The 14,990-nt window shown below is 41.8% G+C and overlaps 1 protein-coding gene across 7 annotated transcripts in view; it reads left to right on the top strand.

The window, feature by feature from the left end:
- Window positions 1-14,357, top strand: part of nrg2b (neuregulin 2b) — a 68,959-nt gene extending 54,602 nt beyond the window's left edge. For 3 of the 7 annotated variants that reach the window (XM_074674918.1, XM_074674914.1, XM_074674920.1), the window contains 6 exons: window positions 1,658-1,762; window positions 4,256-4,389; window positions 5,003-5,130; window positions 5,798-6,031; window positions 8,183-8,366; window positions 11,077-14,357. In XM_074674918.1, the coding sequence (XP_074531019.1) occupies window positions 1,658-1,762; window positions 4,256-4,389; window positions 5,003-5,130; window positions 5,798-6,031; window positions 8,183-8,366; window positions 11,077-11,553 (1,262 nt within the window). In that variant the 3' untranslated portion in view covers window positions 11,554-14,357. The remainder of the gene's footprint in view (window positions 1-1,657; window positions 1,763-4,255; window positions 4,390-5,002; window positions 5,131-5,797; window positions 6,032-8,182; window positions 8,367-11,076) is intronic. The other 4 variants (XM_074674919.1, XM_074674915.1, XM_074674917.1 and 1 more) reach the window with 3 other exon arrangements.
- Window positions 14,358-14,990: the final 633 nt, after the last annotated feature.

Genomic DNA, 14,990 nt, shown 5'->3' with positions numbered 1-14,990 from the left:
ATAAGAAAACTCAAATCTTTTTTATTATTAATATTAATATTTATCATTTTATAATTTTAATAGAATTATTATTATTATTATTATTATTATTATTATATTTTATTACTAATATTTAATATTTTAGCAATAATGCAGGAAATGTGCAATTTTTAGAAGTTTTTGATTTTAGGTGGCATTTGGCATCCTCCTATCAGTCTCTTTGGGAGCTGCTGGACTAAAAAGTCTTTGAAACTTAAACATAAAACTGATTTCCAAAAAACTGATGAAAAAATTTAGAAGAATGAAAATTTTATGTAAAGTATTTTAACATCATCACTCTCTCTGGTTGTTACTGTGTTGTCTCTACATTAGTATATTTAACTAGGTATAAAGTATAAAATAGAATAGAATACAATAGAATACAATAGACTTTATTAATCCTCAAGAGAAATTTAAAGATTTTTTCAAATGGATTAAGTCCTTATTGTATTACCAAACAAAAAGAAAACAGCTATTTAGAAAATCTATATCTTTTAACTAAATTATGCAAATTATTTTACCTAAAAAAAAGAGAACCAACAAAACAACCTCACTGACATAAATTTTTCAAACAAAGTCAATTTTCAAATAGTTCAAAGTCAGATTTTTGCAAGAAATCAACCCTCAGTTTTAAAATAAATAAATAGAAATTCTCGTAATGATGATTTTCAAAATCAAGACCTGAGACTGGAAAAAAAATATGACTGAAGTGAGATTTGGGGTAGGTTGCAAAAATTATCCTATAAAGTAGGTTAACATTTTTCATAAACTTTGTTCGAGCTGGATAAGAAACAATGACCTGAAATGTAATAATAAAAAGAAAAAAAGAAAAATGCAAAATGTAATAACTGTCCTTAAATGTAACAACCTGTTACATCTTGAGTTTTATTATATTCTCCCTCTTTTTACATTTCAGATCATTGTTCCAAATTAGGCTCTAACAAACCATCCAGTGGTCTGACCATTATTAATATGTAGTTTTTATTCAGTCTGGGTGACCTCCCATTTTTCATTTAAAAGCAGCATACAGATCTCTGTTAGCCAGTCATGACAGTGGAGCACGCCTGCACTGTTAAAAACATGTGGTTAGTATTCTGATTCGGGTCAGTATAGAGATACTTGTTTTGGTATTTTACTCATGTCATGGTGTCACTCTGAACGTACCCTCTCTGGTCAGCGTGGTGTTAACACTTTGAACAGATAAAGCTTTTTTTAATTTATTCATATGGACGACCTCTTTGTTGTTGCTCACTGTCATACAGGCATGCCTTCATCTACACTGCAGCACCATCAGCAGCATCACATCCCACCATGTAAACCAACATGTATAGGGACAGTAGAAAGTCTTAGTCAGCTCATGTTGAGTCATCCTAGCTCTGTTCGCAGTAACACATTTAAAACTGAGCGTCATGCAAAGTGATAAAGCAGGTGAAAGGATAGCATCAGTCATTCTTTAGACATGTGTTAATGTAATAACCATCACTGAAGTAGTGCTCATGCTGTGTGTGTGTGTGCGTGTGTGTGTGTGTGTGTGTGCTGATGTGGACTCTTGTCTGTTTTATTTTCTGTGTGCACCACATGGCTGTGTGCATGTATGTGACTGTATGTGTGCTTGCATGTGTGTGTTTCCTTTCCACAGAGGCGGAGGAGCTTTACCAGAGGCGTGTGCTGACGATCACGGGCATATGTGTGGCGTTGTTGGTGGTCGGCATCGTCTGTGTGGTGGCCTACTGCAAAACCAAGTATGTGTCTTTAAAGTAATGACTCCCCGTTTATCAAGGGATCCAAACCTCAAATTAACCTTCTGTAACCTTCTGTAACCTTCTGCCCTCTGACTAATGTAAAGCTGCTACAGAGCAGTGTAGAGACTCTCCATTACAGAGGTGCAGGTATAGACCAGCTGAGGGAGCAGGCAGTCCATGAAAAGAGGCTAATGGCCTTCATTTGTCTGGTCATAGAATAGTTCCTGGTCCCAGGATTTGGTACATGTTGTTCTTCACTCTGCCTTCATTTTCTGTCTCTCTGTCTCAAACTATCATGCTCAATAAGGACTTGATGACTAAAAAGTGGTTTTTGAATAAAATTCTTTATTAGATTAAAAGTGTGTCATTGGTAAAGTGGTACCAGCAACATAAAGTAAACATAAACATAAAGTGAATTAAAGTGACAGTGTGTTGCATAAAAAATGTCCCAGACTGTTGCTTTCAGAAATAAACAGTTAAGTTAATGTTCAAATATAAAAACGCTGAGGGATGTCCTGATCATGGTCCCTAGAGTTAGGTGCCTGACTGGGGCTGCATAGCACAGACCATGACAACGTGCATGGTAATTTAAGCATAATGTCATTTATTTCACACTGTCCTGTGTTTATGCTGAGCCCCCTTGCACACTGGATTGATCCCTTTACTTCCCAGTTTTGATGATACAGGTCGTTTGAAGTCGTAAATACTAATAAGTTGTAATGAAGTTGTAAAGTTTGTTGCAAAATAAACACTTTAATAAAAGGAGAAGGGAAGCACAGTTGGCCTAGTGGTTTCGGTTGTGCACCGTGAGGTTCGGCCTCGCATGGGTGGCCCGGGTTCGAATTCATCCTGTGGCCTCTTTACCCCATGTCATTCCCACTCTCACCCTGTTTCCTGCCCTATCCATCGCCATTATCCAATTACAGGCATAAAAAGCCCCAAAATATCTTTGAAATAACAATAATAATAATAATAATGACAAGGGGCTGCACGGTGGCCAGCGGTTAGCGCCGCAACCTCACAGCAATAAGGTCACCGGTTCGATTCCCAGCTTGGCCAGTGGGCCTTTCTGTGTGGAGTTTGCATGTTCTCCCCATGCTTTCCGGGTACTCCGGCTTCCTCCCACAGTCCAAAAACATGCTCATCAGGTTAATTGAACACTCTAAATTGCCTTTAGGTGTGAGTGTGTGAGTGAATGGTTGTCTGTCTCTGTGTCAGCCCTGTGATTGACTGGCGACCAGTCCAGGGTGTACCCTGCCTCTCGCAAAATGACAGCTGGGATAGGCTCTAGCCACCTGCGACCCTGAACAGGATAAGCGGTTAAGAAAATGAATGAATGAATGAATGAATGAATGAATGAATAATGACAGGAAAAAACATGAGATCGTTTTGTTGGTGTCTAATATTTACGTTTGTAGTCTTTTGCAGTCATGTGTCTCTTGAGAGTTGAGTTCAGAGCAGCCTCAGACTTAAGCGTGCTGTACTGCACAAACAGACATTCAGGAGGCCCCATACAGAAAACCACATAGAATAGATTAGGTGACTTCAACATCAACAGTGGCTGGACTAAGCTAAATGGAATTCATTAGCTCAAGACATAATTAAGCTATTATTTTTTACTATTGATTATGGTGGCTGGTGACCAGTCCAGGGTGTCCCATGTTTCTCGTCCTAAGACAGCAGGGATAGGCTTCAGCCACCAACAACCCTGAACTGGATAAGTGGTTAAGAAAATAAATGAATGAATGGATGAATGGATGGATGGATTCATTAATGTTAAAAAACAAAACCAAAAAGTTTGCAGCTTCACTTTCTGACCTCCTTAGTACAGTTTACCCCTGCAAACCCAAGAATTGGATTGGGACTTGGTATTGGCAAGCACTCAATATTAAAAAATCAGGATTGTTATGGAGGGGAAAAAAATGCTGATTGGGACATCCCTACACATGTAACTTGTTTATATCTACTTTGACCTTCACTTTCCCCCCAAAACATCAGATATGACTTTGTGATGAAACTCATTTAATGCAGCCACAAAATAGAAGCAAGGGTCATATCATTAACTGTTTGGTCTGTTACTCTGGCGTCCAGCAAAAGACTGAGCTGGAGACATAAAGCACGATAATATCAACTCATTAATCGTTTCAAGACACATAGTTTGATCAGTGTAATGACAACACAGAGTAGTTAGAAGCAGCACTGTCTCAGCTTTAGTGTAAGACTATTATGTGTATAATCAATAGTTAGGAGCAAATCTGGACTTTATGGTGTTAATCTGAAGTTTGTTGAGCAGTGGATTCAAGAGACGAGCAAGCAAAGATTTCAACAGTAGAGAGGAAGCTGTGCGACTTTGATGATGTCTCCATGTGTCATAAAAGAATCAAGGGAAGAGTTGAGGTTCAGTTAAAGTGGTAACAAACGCTAGCACAGGTAACAAAGTATCTCTAGACCAACTCTTCTGCTTGATCCCTTATTGTTCCTTCAACACTTCATGTCTAGGAAGCAGAGGAAGAAGATGCACAGTCACCTCCACCAGAATCAGAACCAGTGTGTGGAGCAACCCAACCGCATGTTGGCAAACGGACCCAACCATCCTGGACCGGGTCCGGAAGAGATCCCCATGGTTGATGTGAGTCTGAAACGAGAAAACAAATCCAACACAACAGTAAACAGTAGTAATAATAATACTTTAGGTTAACACTGAAATACTGTTCCTGTGTTTATACGTTCAAAATAAAAGCTGAAATAATGAAAGGAGAGAAAAAAACAGTCCCACTGTTGTCAGTTTCACATACAAGTGAACCCAGCAGGAGGTTCACAGAGCCTTTGCCATCTCATGTCCCCTCAGGTGGAGAAAGTTTCACTGTGATATTTGGATTTAACATCACTGAGAGCCTCTCATCGCTCACAGAGCAGTCTAACCTGCTTCAACCACAAATAGAGTTTGTATATTATACATAGATCCTGAGTATTATGAGAAATACTGGAGCACAGACTCGACAAAGGGGTCAGAAAACACCTCCCATTCTCTGGAAACTATCAGCATGAGTCAGCATTTCTGTGATCGTGAAAAACAATGAGGAGGGGAGAGTGCTGAGGAGTCCTAACAGATCAGTACAGGAGGAGTCTTCTCATCATCAGGCAGCGCCACATGCCTCTGTATTTACTGATCAATGTTTTGCAAATAAAAACAAATCTCATGCACATGAACTTCTGTCTTTATGTCTTTGTGTTTGTTGCAGTATATCTCAAAGAGTGTCCCAACCACAGAGTGTGTGATCAGCCACGGCGCAGAGGGGGCAGGAAACTACGCAGGGAGCCGAATGTCGACTCGCTCTCATCACTCTACAACTGCCTCACATGCGTCCAGGTAAACCTCACACACACACACGGAGAGGATGGGATGTGTAAACACTGGCGATTCAATAATTTCCTTTTCTTTCTCATATCAAAAACTTAAAGTGAAAGATTGACAGGAACAATATCTTCAATAGGGACGTTTGCTAGTGTAACATGCTAACTTGAAAATGCTGCAGCTACATGTGAATGCTTTATTCTGAAGATTGAATACCGAGGCAAATTCACTGTTTGCAATTTATTACTAGAAGGATCTAATGATATTAAATTTGGAAACTAACAAAAAACAATACTGGAATCTCTCCTACAGTAGTACCTGAAACATTTTCATGTGTCCAACGATTTTAGAAAGAAATGTGTCTTGGTTGTGTTGATGCACTCTGTTTTAGTGTCCTCTTTTTTCTTTGTCCTGTTTTACCTTTTCTTGGCTGCCAGTGTACGCTCAGGTTGTGTAGAATTGCAAAACAGTTTATTGTCAGTAAGATCAACATGATTGAAAATGCTGCAGAACTAAACAATATTTCAGTTGAGAGTTATTGTTTTTAACGTGTTTTTAATCAAAATTATTAATTCATAGTAAACAAATCATGTGGAAGTACTTGTGGGACAGTCTCTTCACCCAGTAGTCCTCCCGCCCTCTTGTCACCCTCTAACTGTCCCTCTAACTGCTCCCGCTGCAGACATGAGGAGCAGACGTGGAGTATGGAGCGGACAGAGAGTCTGAACTCAGAGTGCCAGTCAGGCGGGCTGTCCAGCTCAGTGGGAACCAGTAAATGCAGCAGCCCAGCATGCATGGCGAGGAGAGCCGCCCACTGGGGCTGCTCAGACGTGTCCGGACCAGGGATGCAGTACGGGGATTCCTACGACTCTCTAAGAGACTCGCCTCACAGTGACAGGTGGGACAGTGAAAACCTGTGAGTATACTGTACACTGTGTATGTTTGTGTGTCTCTGCATGTGCTCGTTACTCTTTAGCGACCCCTAGTGGATGTTTATGTTTCAAAAATCTGACAATGCTGCAAGAGCAACACTTTAAATATACTGGATATTGTCATGTGACTTTATAAACCTGAGCCCTCCTGGATCCTGAATAAGCTTTAAATGTGTTTGATAATGAAATAATTAACTTTTAGGTTATTTCTGTGCCAAAGACATTTACCAACTCAGTGTTTCTGGTTTTCTCTGTGAGTTAAACATCCACCTTGTGTTTCATGCCGATGATGTTTTCTTTGAAGGTCAAACACTGAAGACTTATCTTACAGTTTCACTTTGATGTCAGCACTTTGACGTAGAGCTCGGCTGTACCACTTTGGTAAAATGTGCCATGTAAGCAATTTTTTGAAAGTATCTGACCAAAAAGGAAAAAGTCAAAGCCACAAACACGTGAACTGCTTCGCTCTCAGTTCACAATAAAGACACAAGAGTGAAGTGAAGAGGAGCGCTGCCACCGCTGATTATATCAAACTGCTTTCTCCTGCCTTCTTTGTGTTGCCACTGAACTTCTTGTTCTCATAAATCTCACACAAAGACGGTGCATCCAGGTTCTGGTTCAGGTTCTGGCCCAGGATAAGGTTCAATTTCAGGATCAGGTTACTTTATTGTCCCCAAAGGTAGTTTTGTTTTGCAGCTCTCATCCAACATTAAAGGAATAGTTTAGCTTATTTTAAGCGTGGTTGTGTGAGTGTGACTGGCGGTTTCTCACCGAGGAGGCCAAGCTGACCAGCATCAACTGTGGCTCATAAGAATGACACGTAACTTAACATCAGTAAATCTTTTTTGTTGTTGTAGCAGAGCAACAAAGAAGTTAGAAGTGCAACTCCACTTGTGCAATTAAAGAAGACAACAAAATAAACAAAAAGATGACACAACAACTGACAATAAACGGTGCAAGAATGGATACATGAATATAAAATATGAACGGACTAAGTAAAAAAAACTAATGATAAAACAACTACAGCAAATACTAATAACAAAAATACTTTTTACACCATGGCGAGAGGATGGAGCATTAGCAGCATTAAATGAAATGAGTCTTGTGCAGATATAATTGTTTAAGCTGATATTGGATGCAAGTGGTGGAGTAATAGGGGATAAGCTGATGGTCTGACTACAAAAAATTGAAATTTTCATTTAAAATGAAACCACACCAAACAATCACAATACTGTAAAAAATTAAAACTTGATATAAAAGTACTCCAGCTCCACCAATCATAGTTTAAAAAAGGAAGAAAAATGTGAAGAAACACACGAATAAGTGTGATAAATAGAAATTGTGCTGATAACTAAGTTTATGCTAATGTGACAACATGTTGTTCAGCTCAGTGATAGCAGCAGGAACAAAGCTGTTTTTGTCCCTCTTCGTTCTGCACCCTGGGACTGCAATCCTCCGTTTGGAGGGAAGAAGCTGAAACTCACTGAGCAGAAGGAGGGAGGGAGGTGTGATGTGGTGCAGGTGAGCCAGCCAATGACGAGGCGCTGACTCGGTGTTAAAGTCGGTCATCTCTTAATCAGAGGGCTGACAGAGAGATCCCCGGCTCCTGCAGTCCCCATACTAAAGCCTTCTCTGGAAAGATGGTGATCCTGATTGCTCCTGGTGGCAGCGATGTGTAAATACATGTGAACTGGATCATGGAAACTTAGTTTTGCTTCCTCTGTTGTCAGTGTGCAAATGTGAAATTAAGTGCATGTGTCATGGTGAAAAAGGCCCTGGACTGGAAAGGTGCTAGTAGGCACAGTCCTGTAACCATTTTCCATTTGCAGGGCATGTTAGCTGTCCAGACACAAATTCACTACAGTGTTAGAGGAATGTCAATATCATAGTGACACAATGTTGCTGCAGGAGTTTACTGCGTGTCAGAATTTGGGATCTGTTATGTAAATCACTCACAAGGTGGGCTGCTCTAAGGTCACCAGTTATCGAAGGGCTATGTCGTTCCAACTTCCCCTAACAAAGAGTGCCTGACATATTAAGAGTAAATGTTTTTTTAGCAGCTTGATGTTTGCATTTGCTTATGCACATGTGCCTCAGTGGGATTCAGACTCTGTCATTAATTGCTTCCTCTGCAGGTACGTGTCAGCGCTGACCACACCAGCTCGCCTGTCTCCTGTGGAGTTCCATTACCCCCCCTTGCCACCACAGGTACCCACCTTCCATATCACCTCGCCAAACACAAGCCACGCTCTCTCCCTGCCTCCTGCCGCCGCAGCCTACTGCAGAGACGACGACCAGCCACTGCTAAGATGCCCCGATGTACGTAGAAACAAACATTACACATACACACTTAACCCTGATCTGACTGGTGAGGGTAAAAAATGTACTGAGGTTATCAGATGTTAGATACATCTTCAAAATTCCTTTTTCTAGGAGGGTTAAAAACTATTCTTCTCATTTACTAACTTTCAAAATAAAAACCAAAACATTGTGATGTGACATATACAAGACCTGTAATGAAACAGTTCATATTTCAGATGGACTTGTGTGTTTAGTTGTAAGCGGTGACAGACAAACACATTTTAATAACACGGTGGAGTGACGGTTATTACGCACCTCATGTCCTGTTAAAATAGTGGAAGATTCATAGCAGACAGTTCTATGATTCCACACAGCACATTACCTTAATCAGTGCTTTTTCTCTGGATTTCACCCTGAAATCATGATAATCTAAAGTCCAGTAGTCTGATACTGACGTGCGTGCATCAGCCAGTCTGTCTTGGCTCGGGGAAATCACAGGACTTCTGTGCAATAATGGACTACTAGATACTTTGTTGGAGGAAACAACGCAGTGTTCTCCTCAAAAACTGGCAGATTACAGGGCAAACCTGACTTTAAATTTTCCTCCTGCAAGGGAGAGACGGCAGGATGAGATAGGTGTTATATTTAGATAACGTAATAAAATGCCCTTCCATTGGTCATTTAGGTCTCCAACACTGGCGGTCGCCAGGGGAGACTGTGGACCCTTTATGTACTGTAGAAACTCAAATTTGTAAAAGGTGAAGACACTCGTTTTTTGATCTGTCATGTCAGCAGTGGAAAGAATTACTCAACCCCCGACGATCTGCAGAGCCCCTTTCTGTTTCCAAGAAAACCCCAAAACCCTGAATCCATTTGATAGTAGTCTCTAATGGTAGAATAAGTTACCCAAGAGAAATGGTGATAAAATAGTAATTAATATTATAAGGATGCTGGTATTGACATTAATAGGGATCTGATGGTTGATTTCATTGCTGTGGAAATGATGACTTCAATTAAAAAGTCAAGGAGCAAACCATCAACAGGATGCTTTTTATAGATTAAACTGCAACCGTTACTCTAACTTTAACGTTGAACTTCTCACTGTTGCAGGTTTTTGGAAGCTTATTAGGGCTCTGCTGTAGCTCCCGGGCACAACGAATGTTCCTCGAGGGCCGTATGGTTAGAATGAAAGAAAAGAAGTAGAAAGAAAAAGGGAAGGAGGGGTGCAGAATGTGGAAACAAGAGGGGGGAAGGAGTGCAAGAAGAGGGGAGGCTGAGGTGTCGTCTTGCTCCTGAAACTTTGGTTTATGATATAACTTAAAGAAAACCTTTTTACCTGAAGAATCTGAACACCTGTAAGGGCTCTAATTTCATGGACAAGGCGCAAGCGCAGGAGCACCTGCCCTGCGCCGGCCTCCCTCCACGCAAATGGCAGAGAGGGAGGAGAAAAGGCGTGCGTGGGTTTAACACAGCCGAGCGCTATTTTCACCAATCAAATGAGCGCCTCTCCTCGCCTTTAAATGCCCTGCAGCCGAGGCGCAGCGTCTGATTGGTCTGACTGATCCCCAGCACCGCGGAAAGTGTGCTGGAAAGACCCAGTAGTGGAGATGGTCAGAGCCGCTGTCCCTGCAGCAGGAGAATGGATAGCGGGGCGCATCGGAGGACACGAAGCGCGTCACTGTGTGGGCCAGCTCCCGGGACAGATTTAATCTGTTCCTTTGTCATTAATAGGAGTACAAAATGAAGAGACAGTTACACAGCTGGATTATCCATTCAGAATACTTTTGATCCACCTGCACTCCTGGTTTGTCATCGCCAAATAGCAGAACCTTTGGTGATATACTGTATACTCTCCCAGTGTCTCCACCTCATCCTCCTTACAATAATGTACTCCATCTTTTTAGATCAGGTTAAAAATAAAGACTAAAACAGAGAAATATGGGAAATCACGGGTAAATCCTGAGTGACATACATTTATTTTGTCTCTTTTTACTTTGTCTTTTCTCTCCCTCTTTTCTTTGAATTAAATGAAATGAGAGAACCAGATATATACTCAGTATCAGATGTTAAGGCTGTTTATTGTTTAATTGTAAGATGTGCATCAAACTTCCTGCTGCCGTCAGGTTAACTTTCCATTATGACAAACGGCTTTAATCTGACATCAGATGTGACGGGACAGTTAATATAGATATAAATGTATATATGCTGGTTCAGACGGTTACATTAAATAGTGATTGCTGTGATTGTTTACTGCATTAAAATGTGCCTGACACTCTGGAAACCTGCCTCTGAGGCTTTGTTGACATGTGTGCACATGTGCGCCTGTCCCCAAATTACAGCTGCGGAGGGTGCTCTCCGCTTTGCGCCGAGGATAGAGCAGGTTGGAGCTGGCGAGCTTTCAGCGCACTTTCTTTGGCACAAAATTGTCACTGCGCCAACATGAATCTGCTGACACCTCCCCCTGGTGCGCCGTCAACTCCCCCTGGCGCGCCGTCACACCCATCTCTGCGCAGACGGTCTACCAAATTTTCAAATTGGCAGTGCATGGCGGTGCACCACACAAAATTAACACTCTGCAGGCTGCGCCAGGCTTGCGCCCCCTGCGCTGCGCCACGAAATTAGAGCCCTAACTGTTTCCTCAGTGTGGGAGTTCTCTGAACACACCATCGACATAAAAACTGAGTTTTTTTTTAAATCAAACTCTCTGATTTGGTTGTCTTCTTCTCAGGACGGCAGTCTGTACCGGCAGCCTCGGCGTACCCGGCGACCATACCTGACGGAGAGCACAGGAAGTCTACCATCGAGCCCTTACCGCCTCCCCGATGACGAGGCCTACGAAACCACGCAGGAGTACGCCTCCTCACGAGAACCCATCCGAAGTCGGCGTCGCCCGAGACGCAACCGCCTCAATGGACACATCTCCCAGCGTTCGACGGGCCTACGGGACTACAGCTCACAGAGCTTTAGCCAGTCAGAGGAGGAGGAGGAGGAGGAGGAGGAAGAGGACGCTCACGGGGAGAGCACACCTTTCCTAAGTATGCAGAACATGAACATGGACCCGCCTTTAACTGTACCTGGTTTCCGCTCGACATCTGGTGCAGACACACGGACTCACCGTGGGCTCAGCCGGTTGGGGACACGCAACAACGGGCAAAGCCGCGGCTCTCAGTCACAGCGCTCCAAGGCTGACAACATGCCCCTTTAAGACCAAACCTTCCCTCCACAGCTCACCTGGCCCCTTCACCTCACACACTCCCCTGGCTCCTACACACAACCCGTGGACTTGGGACCTGCACCTAGGAGAAATATTTTTATTTTGTATAACAGACAGAAATTCTAAACAAATGAAATATTTATTTTCATTTCAGCAAAAATTGTCTACTGGCTAACAGCAAAGACTTTTTATAATGGGGGGGATATTTATATGTAAAGTTTTTTGATTTACAGCATTATGAGAGATGAAAAATGAGAGAATTATGTGCCAATTTTTTCACAAGTTAGATTAATAGAATAATATTGTGGTGCCTTTTGCTGTATGCTGAAGTTGGAGGTCCCATTGAGTTTTTGTAGCCTTTCGTATAAAGACTCCTCGTTTTTATAGAGACAAACCCTCTTCCTTCCTTTTACTTTCTTTCTTCTCTTATTTGGGATCGTTCCCTTTTTGAACTGTGATCTGATTATGTCATCATGCAATATTAATTCCTTCTGTGTAAAAGGTGTCTGTTTACATGAGAATGATCCATGCAATGCGCTCCTTTCACAGGAACATCAGTCACTGACGCAGCCGGATGTGTAGGGTAGTTTTGATCATTTTGGATGAATCACATGAGTTATTTCTGTCCTCATTCGCTGCCTCTCACTCATCTGTTGTTATTCCTTTTGAAACAAGAGTGTCAGGAGTTGTCGAGGGAAAGCGATTTCAATTTCCTGTGTAGGTGTTCAGGGTGATATCATGACATTGGTGGTGGTTGCAGTATGTTTGTGTGTGCGTGTGAGTGAGTGAGTGCATGTGTGCGTGTGTGCGTGCGTGTGTGTGTGTGTGTGTGTGTGTGTGTGTGTGTGTGTGTGTGCTCGCACACCTCATAAAGCCTCAGTTGGTTTTGGTGTGTGTTTACCTTGGAGGGTGTGGTCTCTTCTTTGACTGACATACTCCTACCACCAATCCTCACGCTGCCAAAAGCTCCATTGCACTGTTAGAACCTCCCTCCGTGAGCAGTCATTGGGTGGGGAGCTGCCGATCCAAACTGAACATAATACCGTTGTAATCCAGCCTGACTCTGGCCTCCCGTGGGCTGCCCGGCCCACTCGTTTCCTATGCCAGCAGCTTAGAGCCGCACTGTGTCTCAGGACTTCCCCATCACATCACAGCCAAAAGACTCAAAACAGTGAGCGCACGTCATCTCAGTCACAGTTGTGTCCGCATCCAGGTCCACATCCCTTAACTCTCCTTCCTGTCAGTCCTTTGGGTTTGTTTGTGTTTTCACTCGTGATCCAAGGAGTCACGGGCAGAAACTCTTAGAATCAGAGAGGAGATTCACTTCTTTTCTTCTTCACTTTAAAGAGTTGTGTGTATGCGTGTAATCGGTGTGTCGCTGTGTATGATGTTGATAATGATGATGATGAAATTGCTAAGACCACATCAGTTTGCTGTACTGCAGGGGTGTAGCTAGGAATACTATTCCCCCTGAGGAGATAATCCCCCACCACACACAGAACCTCCTCCTTTTCCTATCTACTGATGTTTTCTGACTGGAAACTTGAGCGGCCCTCTCCAGAGATGAGTCCCTGGACTCTCAACCACGTCTGACTGAGAAAATGTCTTGTGTGTGGCCTCACACTGCTGCAGAGTGAGTCTTTGAGTCTGTTTTTCTTTTCCTCTCAACCAAAACTGTGCTGAATGATCAATCTGATGACAGTATTCTTTATTTGCATCCCGAAACATTTATAGATTGAACTTCTTTTGCCTGGTCATATTGACTGAATGATCTGTTACGTGTCTGTCTTTGTTTGCCCACTCCTCCTCTCATCATCCTCCATACGTCTATCTCAGCCCTTCAGAAGCAACTAGCAGACGATTGTAGGCCCCATCTCCAGACGAGTAGTGAACAGCACACTGACAGTCAGCTGATCTTGATAGAAACTTTTCCACTTCAGATAATACATCAAGTTTAGACCCTTTCGAGCTCAGTGGGAAACTGACACTATATCAGATACAATATCTGTTTCTATTAGAGCTAATCTCCAACGTCCAATGAGTAGAGTTTATTGTTTTTCACGCAGATGCATGGATCACCGACATAGAAAGTATTTTAACAATGACAACTGCAAGTAACCCCTCAGATTCAGGGGAATCATGCTAAAAGATTTTAAAACTTTGTTTGGGTTTTCTGCCCGACAGTCTGGCTAGTTTTGTCTTATCACTGTAAACAATCTGGGATTTGCAACGTGGAAATACTGCAAGTGAGGGTAGTGTGCTTTTAGAGCTAGTTGAATTATTAACACCCCGCCTTCTTTCTCCTCTCTGCACTCCCCTGTTGACCTTTACATACCAACATACATTACTGACATGCAACACTACTCGCACATAAAGAAGCACACACTGACACACAGACACATACACAACACACACATACACACGCACACACGGCCCGATCACGTTTGTGTTCGTCAAAGTTTGCCTTTGTCTTTTTTACCTTCCACTTTTCTTCCTCCCTCCTCCTCTTCCTCCTTCTCCTCCACCTCCTCTCCTCTCACAACATCCCCTTTGCATGTCCTAGTGGTACTGGTAGTTGGGTGCATGGAAAAAGCAGCAAGAAAATTGTTTTTCCACTCGGTGAAAAAATAAAAAATGTGTCTTCATTTTAACATCCAGCAATAAATCCCCTTCTCTTCATGTCCATCATTCTTGGAATATGCTAGAGGATTTTTTGCAAGTTTTATCAAAACATACTACTTGTTAAAGAAGAAAATCCAAAACCACCTCTTCATATGAAAAAATAAAACTTTATTCCTACCATTTGGATACAATCCTGTCATCTTTGTAACAAAACACAAATATTTGTTTTTGGTTTAATGATTTTCATGTTTAAATATAGAGAGAGTTTTACTGAATCAGTTATCCACAGGTTAGAGGGTCAGAACAGAGCTGCACCAGATGAGTCCACTAGATGGCAGCATTTACTTTTCATTGAACCGACATGACAAAGATGTTCACTTGTTGAAGATCTTTTAGCAGTATTGATTTAATCTGGAACATAAAGATACTTTATTAATTCACAATAAAAAATTAAGTAATGTAATAATAATGAAATAATAAATAAATTCCAGAAATGGTACAAAAAGAGATATTTTGTGTCTGCAAAAATAACAGATAAATCTTATTTCAAGAAGGAAAAAAAACACACCAAGTAAGAAAGACTAAGAAAAAAAGGCAGGACAGAAGGAAGAGATGATAGAAGTGAGAAAAAAACGTCAGAATAGAAGTAAGGAGGGATGGAAATAAGATAGACAGGAAGGAGCAAAGCAATGAAGGTAAGAAATGAGGAAGGCAGGAAGGAAGCAAACAAAAAAGCAGAGAAAAAATACAGACACAGCAAGGAAGGACAGTCGTGAAAAAAAAGAATAAAGGATTGAACAATATAA

The sequence above is a fragment of the Halichoeres trimaculatus genome, unplaced genomic scaffold (genome assembly GCF_033239565.1).
Source record: "Halichoeres trimaculatus isolate MK-OKI-2021-1 unplaced genomic scaffold, fHalTri1.1 fHalTri1_scaffold_7, whole genome shotgun sequence".
Classification (NCBI taxonomy): domain Eukaryota; kingdom Metazoa; phylum Chordata; class Actinopteri; order Labriformes; family Labridae; genus Halichoeres; species Halichoeres trimaculatus.
The sequence above is the reverse complement of the archived record's forward strand: the minus strand, read 5'-3'. Positions and strand labels throughout refer to the sequence as shown.